We start from the raw sequence: 11085 nt of genomic DNA, 5'->3' as shown, positions 1-11085 counted from the left end.
TCTTTTTTAAAAATGAGAGAGAGAGGGACTTCCCCGGCAGTCCAGTGGTTAAGACTCTGGGCTTCCACTGCAGGGGGCATGTGTTTGGGAAACCCTGCAGGCCTCAGGAGGCCGAAAGAAAAAAAGAAAAAAAAAAAAGAGCCTTGTCCCCAGTAGGTGGCCATCCTTGCCTCAGGGCAGACTCCATCACAAATTTTGTACATGTGGAGAAGCAAAAGTACCACTAGATGGAGCAGGAACAAAAGACATCTATTTATTTCTAGTTCAAGGAACCCTGGCAGTCTTCAAAAGCGATCTTAAAAGGTCACTTTCTGAGTAAATGGAAGCTTAGTGAAGCTAGCTGAGTTACCTGAAAAACCAAGAAAAATCTTTGGCAAAATCAGAACGAGAACGTCATTCACTAACTTACCCCATGTTCTTTCCACAAAACCATGCTGATGGGAAAACTTTTTCCTTCTTAGAGAACATTACCAGAAACAGTGCAGTCCAGGTTTTTCACATTTCTTAACTGAAAGCTAAGAATTGTATTAGACGACACTGAGGGACCTACTTCAGGCAACAGGATGAAATGCTAGACATGTTCATGTAGATACTGACATGGTCCTGATTTTTCTTTTCCATTGTCGGGTCCAGCTCCAGGCTGGATATCACACTGATAATTTGCCTTTACAATTCAGGCTGCAGGGTACTCTCTGTCCCAGCAATTGCCGCCAGAAGAGCTGTCTCAAGGAAGTGAAGGCACTGACTTCAATTCCCACATAAACCTGGAAGTTAGATTTCGGAGACGAATGGGCAGAATGACCTGTTGATTGTTTCCTAATGGGCCTTTTTCTTCCCCCCCCCCCTTGGCAAAGAAACCTCACCCAATTCTTGGGGGGGGTGGGGGGTGGGATATATATTTCTTCGTACACTTTTCCGTCACCACTTAATACTTTGCACCCAAAGACGGAGACAAAGATGAAAAGCAACGACCATTAAGGAACAGAATTTCCACTGTTTTAAGAACAGACTAGATCTTCCAGTTAACAAATATTAAGTGTTTAATAATCTCACAAAAAAACACTTCTCTTCCATACCCGATTGTCGGGACTGATCGGGATATACTTTGGAAGAGGCAAAAACCTCGACAAAATCCGCAGAGCAGGAACTGCGTTGTGATACTATGATAAAGGGCAACAAAACCAGAGGAGAGGGAGGACAAAAAAGCCCTACACAGGAACGGCCAGCTGGCTATTCGTCTCACTGCCCATTCACTGGGACCAATTTTGGAGGTGCCTCCACGTGTCCTTCTGACAGTTGATTTGCACGCACTGTGATCCAATCTGCAAGTTTGGAGGCCCACAGGCCCACCACTGACGGCGAGGGAAGACGGACGCGCACCAACGGAGTCCCTCCCAGGGTGAAAACAGACTGCCCGCGCCCCACCCCCGCAGCTCCTCCGGCTGCAAGTGTCTGAGCCGAGTCCCGGGTGCACGTCCCACAGCTCAGGGAAGCGCACCGCGCGCGGGGACCGGCTCCGTTCCTTTCCCTGCGGTAAGAGCCTCGCCTCGGCCCCCCAAGCGACCCGCGGCTGACAGAGCCCAACTCTTCGCGGCGGCAGTGGGCGCCTCCGGAGAAGCCCCGGCCGACCGCGGCCTCAGGCGGGGCGCGGGGCCTGGGCGGGCGAGCCACGCAGGTTCCCGGGAGAGGTGAGCGAGCCAGCGGCTGACATTTTTTGTTTGCTTCGGTCTGGATTGTGGATAGCGGTAGGCCGAGGCTTTTCCGCCCGCTGAAAGTCAGCGAGAAAAACAGCGCGCGGGGAGCAAAAGCGCAGCGCCTACGCCAGTCTCAGTTAGGGTTAGACACGAAATGGCAGCCACCACTCCCGGGCCCACCCTCCGCAACCCACAGCACCTCCTCCAGCGTCTCCTTATAAAGGGAGTGGCCGCCGCCTGCGCGGATTGGCTGGGGCCAGCCCGCCGCGGCTCTCGCGAGAACCGGTCTCGCAAAATTTTTTTTTTTCAAAAGTTCTGTTTCCCGCCATGAGGACAATCGCCGCCCCACCCACATGTTCCTTACGGGAAGATTGGATCTTTTCTTCAGACGTATTAACTTGTAATTTGAAAACTAACTTGAATGCTTTTTAGCGCTGTTTTCCATCTCTTACAGACCAGGCGAGGTGCACGTTACTATCTTAAAGAAATGGAGTTCATACAAAAATTGTAGGGCCAAATTCTCAGTTCGGATCATCACGTTTGTTAGAGAACTTTACCAAAATAGATTCCCGAACAGAATCTTGGCTTGGCTCATTGGGCTGCCTCCGCGATCCTGACCTGTTCCCTTCCTGAGCAGAGGTTGTTTTATTACGTATAACTACTCTCTTCTCGATCTCAACATTGAGGACTGAATCTCCCTTTTATTAGGAAATAAAGGCTTTTCAGTCATTGACTTTGCTTTAATGTTGTGTCGTGATAGTGTTAAAAAAGAACAATGCACCATAAATTGTAGCAGGTTTTTATATTGGCCGGTACATGCTGTTTTTCATATAACTGGCTAATCTTAAAAGTTGAACTCTTCAATTGGGTGAACTTCATGGAGTTGTCGCTAGCGGCACCGCGATCTGAAAGAAAAGTAAAATGTTAAGGGGATTGGTTCGATATGGTTTAAGATAGGGGAAAATATAACTAAACGCAAATTTCACATTTTATTTCCTTTCCCTAGATTACCTGAAAAGGATCATCCATGACCCCAATGAAGAGGCTAGAGTCTGTACAGAATATTCCAGGCTAGTTGTTGGGTTAACTGCCTAAGAAACCACAGTTAAGGACCATGCCCCTGCCTAATCTAGCAAGCTACTTTGGAGAACACTTTAAATTTACATCTCTTAACCTCTTTACATCTCAACTTCTTAATTTGTAAATGGAAATACTATTTGTCTTGCCCATCTCTCTGGGATGTTGAAGTTTAAATTAGATAAATGTATCTAAACAGGTTAGCCGAAACTTCTTTTAGGAAAAAAGCACTTTAAGAATTCTAAAGTGAGGGGGTTGGGATCATTCTGTTAGGGGAACCACTGACTGAAACCGCCTGCCCTGGCCAGGTACCATAGTAACCACTTGCAAGAGCTATCTTAAGCAGGAGGTCCTGGTAAGGAATGCGGAACTAATAAGCTACCACCAACCGGAAGAATTTGGGGAAGATCAAAAGGAGAGAGGAGGGCTTCCTTGGTGGCGCAGTGGCTGAGAGTCCGCCTGCCGATGCAGGGGACGCGGGTTCGTGTCCCGGTCCGCGAAGATCCAACATGCCGCGGAGCGACTGGGCCCGTGAGCTATGGCCGCTGAGCCTGCGCGTCCGGAGCCTGTGCTCCGCAACGGGAGAGGCCACAACAGTGAGAGGCCCGCGAACCACCCGCCCCCCCCCCAAAAAAGGAGAGAGGAGACTCCAGTCCATGTGTTGTACCAACTTCCCAGAATCCTTCTCGCTAGAATCCATCTTGGCTGAGTGATGCGTGTGCCACCAGGAAGGATCCTGAGTCAGAGTGAGTGGCCAGAGACAACACAGAAATCAACCCAATTACCATAAAACCCGAGACTGCGAGCCACGTGGCAGCGCAGTTCTCCTGTGTTCCCTTACCCTGCTGCTCTCTGCCCCGCCGCCCCTTCCCAATAAAGCCTCTTGCTTTGTCAGCATGTGTGTCTCCTCGGACTATTCATTTCCGAGTGTTAGACAAGAGCCCACTCTCGGGCCCTGGAAGAAGGGGTCCCCCTTCCTGCAACAATTCTCTCTACAGTGCTTGTGACTCTAGTGAGTACGGCATCGACTATTCAAACTGCTCTCAGATAATCATTTTCTACACCTTATCCAATCTAGTAGTTTTGCTTACAATCACTAAAATGATAAACACATGTCAAAAAATGAAATGCACCTCTTCACAAATGCTTCAGGCCAAACTGAATTACTTCCTGCTGCTTGTACATGCCCATGATTTTTACACCTTGGAGGCTTTGCCCTCATGTTCCCTCTGCCATCAGTGTGCTTCTGGTCAATTCTATATAACTGCATATCTACTGGGAGTGCACCACAGAAGTCATCAGGGAAGGGGACAGAGATGAAAAGAGAAAGCCCACAATCCCTGTCCTCTAAGAACATATCTAGTAAGGGAGAAAGACAAGCAAACCAAAAGATAAGGCTGCATAAATTAAATGGTCAATAAAAGTACAAGTAATATAATGTGCTGAAGGATACAAATAATCGATTTTGACTATGGAGGAAGTAGCATGAGCTGGACCTATAAAAAGCATGATTTTGACTATGGAGGAAGTAGCATGAGCTGGACCTAATTCTATAAGCAAAAAATAACATTGTGAAAGTTCCCATAGAGACATTATCTCATTTGTATTTCATAAGGACCCTGTGAGACAGATAGGGATTAGGATTAGCAACCCCACTTATCAATGAGGAAATTGATCTTCAAAATATTTAAACAATTTGTTTAAATCATGCAGCGGGTAGGTGGCAGGGCCTGGACCTGAACCCACATATACTGCCCCTAAATTCAGAAGGACGGGCACTCTATTAGGTTTAAATTTCAGCTTCAAGCCCAGTCCCCAAAAGCCTTCCCTGAGCCTTCAAGTTGTTTTCCCTCCTGTAAGTCCCCTTTTTTTTTTTTTTTTTTTGCACGGGCTTACTCACTGTTGTGGTCTCTCCCATTGCGGAGCAGGGGCTCCGCGACCATGGCTCACAGGCCCAGCCGCTCCGCGGCATGTGGGATCCTCCTGGACCGGGTCACGAACCCGTGTCCCCTGCATCGGCAGGCGGACTCTCAACCACTGCGCCACCAGGGAAGTCCTGTAAGTCCCATTTTATATTTCTCTTAGAACACTAAATCACTTTCCACCTTATATTATTGCAATTAAAGTATGAATTTCACCTCTCACACTGGACTGCTGTCTTCTTAAGGACACAATCTGACTCCTGATTTAGCACTTACTGCACTTAGCACAGTGCTTTCCATAGAGCAGATACTACATACTTTGAGTTATGTCAACATTGCCATCATTCTCTCAGCTACCTTCGTCATTTCAGACCCTTCTTTCCCCTTCATAACTAATTAGGCACCAAGACTTGTCAGTTTTTCATAATTTCTTCTTTTTAATTCCTATTGCTTATAATCTTGAGTATAAGACTTGACTACTTTATATCTACACTAACAACTTTCTAATTGATCACTGAATCTCCAGGGCCTTTCGCAGTCCAATTTAGCCTCCAAACTACTACCACATTCATCTTAATTTCCTTATGTCTCCTCTTTTCAAATCTTTAAAGGCTCCTTTTTGCCTATAGGACATTTAAAACAAAGCCTTCCAGTCTCTGGCCTTAATTTACCTTCCTAGTCATTGCTCTTAGTCTGCTCGATATGAGCTCTTCATTTTTAACAAAACCAGTGTATTAAACATGCCTTGAGTATGCTTTGTTCATCCTATCTAGCTTCTTGCTCATTTCCACTATGCTCTTCTGAATATCTGCCCTCTTTTATTATGCTCCCACACCCATCCTAATACCACCCTATTCATGATGGCATACCTCTGCTATGAAATCTTCCCTTATAGCAAACTTCCTTCCATAAACTTCAACAACCTTCAATCTGTATCACTCATTTGGCACATATCATGTTGTACCACAAATTGCTCTCTCCCTCCAAAGGAAGTGTAAGATCTCCAAGGTAAAGAATAACATCTTCTCAGGACTTCTCTGGTGGTGCAGTTGTTAAGACTCCATGCTCCCATGTTAGGTGGCCCAGCTTCCATCCCTGGTCAGGGAGCTAGATCCCAGATGCATGCTGCAACTAAGGAGCCCACCTGCTACAACTAAGACCCGGCACAGCCAAAGAAATAAAATTAAAAGAGTAATGTCTCCTCTAGCATTTAATTTGGTTCTACTCAATAAATACGTTATTTGACTGCTTCATCATTATTTTCCCCCATTATAGAAATGAAACAGAGACATGGACCTTCCAATAACTGAAATATTTTGTTCTCCCAGAAACATATAATATCCAAAGTTTTCTGTCACATGTACTCAAAACATTTTCTTCTAACCATTTTATCTGTATTCAGAAGCATCTTTGGTGTACTATGTTGGGTCCGACTTCTTTAAATTCTGCAGCGGTGATCCACATGTGCTGGAAGGCAGAGAGGGATGCAAGAATAGAGCCTCCCACCCACACTGATATTTTCCTTTCTGGGGGAGCAATAACCTGCACAGGGGTGTTGGCAGGCACCACCTTTGCTATATCTTTAACTAGCCGCTTATCTAAACCAGGGAAAGAGGTTGATCCCCCAGCAAGGATAATATTGGAGAAAAAGGAATTCCTCAGATCTGTATCACATTTCATTATGCTGCTGAAGCACATCTTATCAATGCCAGGGGTCTCAAGATGCAGGAGACTTGGAGAGAAGAGGGCCTCTGGACAATGAAAGAGCTGGTCATGGAGTTTGATTGTCTTCCCATCAGGTAGTTGGTAAACCTTCTCTATACAATCAGCTTTCTTGGCCTTTTCCTCTTCAAAGTTCATTGCCACATAACAATAGGTTTCCTTAATGTCTGTGACAATCTTTCTGTCTGAAGCACTAAGCAGCATGATGCCGTGCTCCTTCAACAGCATCATGAGGTAGTTGGTAAGGTCAAGACCTGCCAGATCTAGCTGCTGGACACTATGAGGCAGACAATAACCCTCAAAGATGGGTACACACTGGGTAACCCCAGCACCTGAATTCAGCACAAAGCCAGTTGTGAGGCCAGTAGCAAAGAGAGCTAGCACCCCCTGGATGGACATATAGAAGGCAGGAACCTCCAGATGCTCAAAAAACACTTCAGTGACCCGTTGCCGGTTGGCCAGTGAGTTCAGTGCTGACTCTGTAATCAAGACTGGGCCATCACAGGGCTTTAGCTTCAGGTTATCGTCATAGATATGCTTCCACATGATCTCCATGTCCCCCCAGCAAGTAATGAGACCACGCTCCACTGGGTAGCTGTAGGAAAAGCAATAAGATAAATGGCAGCTTTAAATTTTTCCAGTGTCTACTCTCTTCAAACATGGGTTAATCCCCGTATTTATTACCAGTAGCACTTTATGGGCAGTGCCCGCCAGAACCTCTCAGAGATGGTAACTGCCAGCAAAAGATAGCCCAGCTACCTTCCTCTGCAATTTTTGTTGCTTTCCATCTTCCCTGCCTCTTTGGAATACCCCTTTTGACTTTAAATATATATATAGGGAAATCTTCACAGTTTTAATATCAGTTAGTTGAAAACAAATAGCCCGGAAGACAAAGGTACCTTGAATTAACATTCCTAAATGAACTTGTATTTTATGAACGATAACTGTGTTTGTACGTTTGAATACATTTGAATAGATACAGCGAGCAAGCAATGTTCACTCTTTAGGTATGTGGTACCCTCAGAGATTTGCGGCTCGAGCGTTTGCAATAATGATAGCTGGCAGAGACTTTCCTGTTCCTCACTTCTTATCCTTTCTCTCAGTGTTGGGCCTCTCCTCTGGGATCCCCCTACTTTGCCTCCACGCGGGTCCTGCCCGCCGGGAGAAGGCGGTACCTGATGGAAAGTGCGCTTCTCCGCTGCTGAGCTTGGTCTCCCACGCACACTTCCTGCGCGCCCTCTGCCCCCCAGGTCTGGCCTTTGGCGCGGCCTATAAAGTTCGGGTAGACAAACTGGGGCTCCCGGGACCCAGCCAGGCCCGCCTTGATCACTCCTGAGCCGTTGTCGATCACCACCGGTAGCTGGTAGTAGCTCATGACGCCGCCGCCTCCTGTCGCCCGGCCGCTCGGGCTGCCCTGGCTGCGGGCTAGGCGGGGAGCGCGGAAAGTGATGTGCCGGTCAGACGACCTGGAACGCCGCGTCATAGAGACCCCGGCACGGCCCCGCGGGGCCTGAGCCGGGCTGGAGGGAGCCGGGGGCTGGCGGGGAGGCGGGGGGGAGTCCCAGGCCGGGGACTCGATGGATGCAAGGTGCACTCTAAAGTGCCACCCACGATTGCGTCTCACCCGGGTTGGGCCACTCCTCACCCCCTTGGAATCCGGGAATACCAATATCAGGAAAACCTGACTTTCTTCCCAGAAAGCTAGATACAAATCTAACCCTTCACAAGAGGCTTTCTCTAATACCTCGATGAGCCATAAAAACAGTTTTATTTCTCAACGTCATTACATTCTGGTTAGTAGATGTCTGTCCAAGGGCCTGCGGGAAGCTCTGAAATGCGCCCTCGAAACTGGAAAAAGGTGGAGAGATTTGACAGGGTAAAGTGTCGTAGCGGGGGAGGTACGGTTCATGCTTCTGAACTTCTAAAAAGAGAATTTCGTCAACTTGTAAAAAGAGAAAGGGAAAAAGTGCTAGGACTTAAAGTGGGTTTTAAATACTTTTATTATTATTTCTATATATTCTGGGCAGTACTTTGTTGTGTTTCTTTCCCCGTGTTTTCTAAGCAAAATGTACTCAAAACCAAAAAAGTATAATCTCACTTTTAAATTTTTTAAGAAATCCCATCAGGTTACCCACCCCACGCCCCCGCCCCCGGTGTAATATGGAAGCTCATTCTCATTCCCTAAAAATTCTTGATTTTTAGGCATAAGGATGTGTCTGTCTCTTTGCAGGAAAAACGATATTCCTTAGGTCATATGAAGCTCAGGCTTAGAAAAATTTATTCATGTTGCGTGCCAAAAAGGTGCATCTCGATGTCTGATTTTCTTTTTTAACCTCTTCAATTTTGCACACCCTGTAGAAGATTTTAAAACAAGTGCCGTCTAAAACAAGTACAGAGCAGAGGAAATTCAAAAGTCCCTCCACCAGAGGCTGAAAGGATCGCTTTCTCGCTAGCTAAGTAACAGCTAGGGAGTTTGGTGCTGCGCGGAGCTGCGCCCCGCTGCGGGAGCCGGGACTCCGGGATTCGCGTGCGGCCAGCCCTTCCTAGCCCGCCAAAGCCCTGAAACTCATCCGGTACTCTCAACAGAGTAACGCAAAATATAACACTTCTTTTCCGTAGAAGAAAGTAAACCGCAAAAAAGTGCAACCAACGGGTGCCCGATTTCTAACTAGGGGCTTTGCAAAAAGTGTATGCAAATTCCAACTTTTGAAATGGTAATACTGTTCAACTGGACATACGGTTATTTTTCCTTTTTTTTTGGTTTCATTGTTCTTTCTATTAAAAGTTACGCTAACCCTACCTTTAAGCGCTCGTGAATTGCACGTTACAACAGCGATATCAAGGACTTTCTCAGCCATGGTTGACAGGCGGGTTTCCGTAGTGTAGTGGTTATCACGTTCGCCTAACACGCGAAAGGTCCCCGGTTCGAAACCGGGCGGAAACAGTGTTCTTATTTTTCCCCTGTTTACGTCCACTTACTTAACAGAGTCTTATGATGCTCCTTATGTTTGCCCACTTACTTAACAGGGTCTTGTGATGATCCTTACGTTTGCTTTTTATTTTATTTTTCTTTACTCCTTTTCCCCCTGTTTACGTCCACTTAAACAGGGTCTTGTGATATTCCTTATGTTTGCTTTTTATTTTTTTTAACATCTTTATTGGACTATAAGTGCTTTACAATGTTGTGTTAGCTTCTGCTGTATAATAAAGTGAATCAACTATATGCATACGTACATCCCCACATCCCCTCCCTCTTGCGTCTCCCTCCCACCCTCCCTATCCCACCCCTCTAGGTGGTCACAAAGCACTGAGCTGATCTCCCTGTGCTATGCAGCTGCTTCCCACTTGCTATCTACTTTACTTTTGGGAGTGTGTATATGTCATATGTATATGTCTCTCAATTCGTCCCAGCTTACCCTTCCCCCATCCCGTGTCCTCAAGTCCATTCTCTATGTCTGCGTGTTTATTTCTGTGCTGCCCCTAGGTTCATCAGACCTTTTTTTTTTTTTTAGATTCCATATGTGTTAGCATACGGTATTTGTTTTTCTTTCTGACTTACTTCACTCTGTATGACAGACTCTAGGTCCATCCACCTCACTGCAAACAACTCAATTTTGTTTCTTTTTATGGCCGAATAATATTCCATTGTATATATGTGCCACATCTTCTTTATCCATTCATCTGTCAATGAACACCTAGGTTGCTTCCATGTCCTGGCTATTGTAAGTAGTGCTGCAATGAACATTGTGGTACATGACTCTTTTTGAATTACGGTTTTCTCAGGGTATATGCCCAGTAGTGGGATTGCTCGGTCATATGGTAGTTCTATTTTTAGTTTTTTAAGGAACCTCCATATTGTTCTCTATAGTGGCTGTATCAATTTACATTCCCACCAACAGTGAAAGAGGGTTCCCTTTTGTCCATACCCTCTACAGCATTTGTAGATTTTTTGATGATGGCCATTCTCACTTGTGTGAGGTGATACCTAATTGTAGTTTTGATTTGCATTTCTCTAATGATTAGTGATGTTGATGAGCATCCTTTCATGTGTTTGTTGGCAATCTGTATATCTTTGGAGAAATGTCTGTTTAGGTCTTCTGCCCATTTTTGGATTGGGTTATGTTGGCTTTTTAAAAAACATAATCCTGATAGTAATTTGCACTACCTTGGGAATTTGAACTTTCAACTTGGATGTTATTTTGCTTGTTCACCAAATGTTTTTTTATTAACGGCTTGCACATGGAAGAAGTGTTTCAGACTTTAAAAAAGTTTTTAAAACTCACAACCTGATACTGAAAAAATAATATAATGTACATCCTAATAAGAGTAATCAAACACCGCGTAAAAAATAAGCTCTGTTGCCCCCAGCACTCTTTGTATTACAAGTCATTTGGTTTTCCATTAGTTTTCCCCCTGAGATTGCTGATTTCTCTAAACGCCAGAGACCATGTTTTATGCTTTTTCCATATTCTTAGTATCTGACACCTAGTAGAGACAAATATTTCTGAATTAATAAATTACTGAAAAGGATTCTGACAAAAATAAAGTGGAATCAGAAAAAAATTATATTCATAAAAATGAAATCAAGAACGAACCAGCCTCATTTTTTTTTCTTATAAACCTAACGGTTGTGGGTTTTTTCACAAACATGATTCTTACCGGGAAGAAAG

The 11085-nt window shown here is 45.3% G+C and overlaps 1 protein-coding gene and 1 non-coding gene across 2 annotated transcripts; one reads left to right on the top strand and one right to left on the bottom strand.

Annotated features, from left to right (window-relative positions):
• Window positions 1-6091: 6091 nt before the first annotated feature.
• Window positions 6092-7790, bottom strand: ACTRT3 (actin related protein T3). Its single transcript, XM_060010001.1, has 2 exons — window positions 7591-7790; window positions 6092-7010 (listed from the first exon to the last, which is right to left on the bottom strand). The coding sequence occupies exons 1-2, from the start codon at window positions 7788-7790 to the stop codon at window positions 6092-6094; spliced, it is 1119 nt and encodes a 372-aa protein (XP_059865984.1).
• Window positions 7791-9286: 1496 nt separating this feature from the next.
• TRNAV-AAC (transfer RNA valine (anticodon AAC)) lies at window positions 9287-9359 on the top strand. Its single transcript has one exon. It is a non-coding gene; the product is annotated as a tRNA-Val (tRNA).
• Window positions 9360-11085: the final 1726 nt, after the last annotated feature.

The sequence above is a fragment of the Delphinus delphis genome, chromosome 4, assembly GCF_949987515.2.
Source record: "Delphinus delphis chromosome 4, mDelDel1.2, whole genome shotgun sequence".
In the NCBI taxonomy this organism is placed as follows: Eukaryota; Metazoa; Chordata; class Mammalia; order Artiodactyla; family Delphinidae; genus Delphinus; species Delphinus delphis.
Note: the sequence above shows the minus strand (reverse complement) of the source record. Positions and strands in the feature narration are given on the sequence as shown.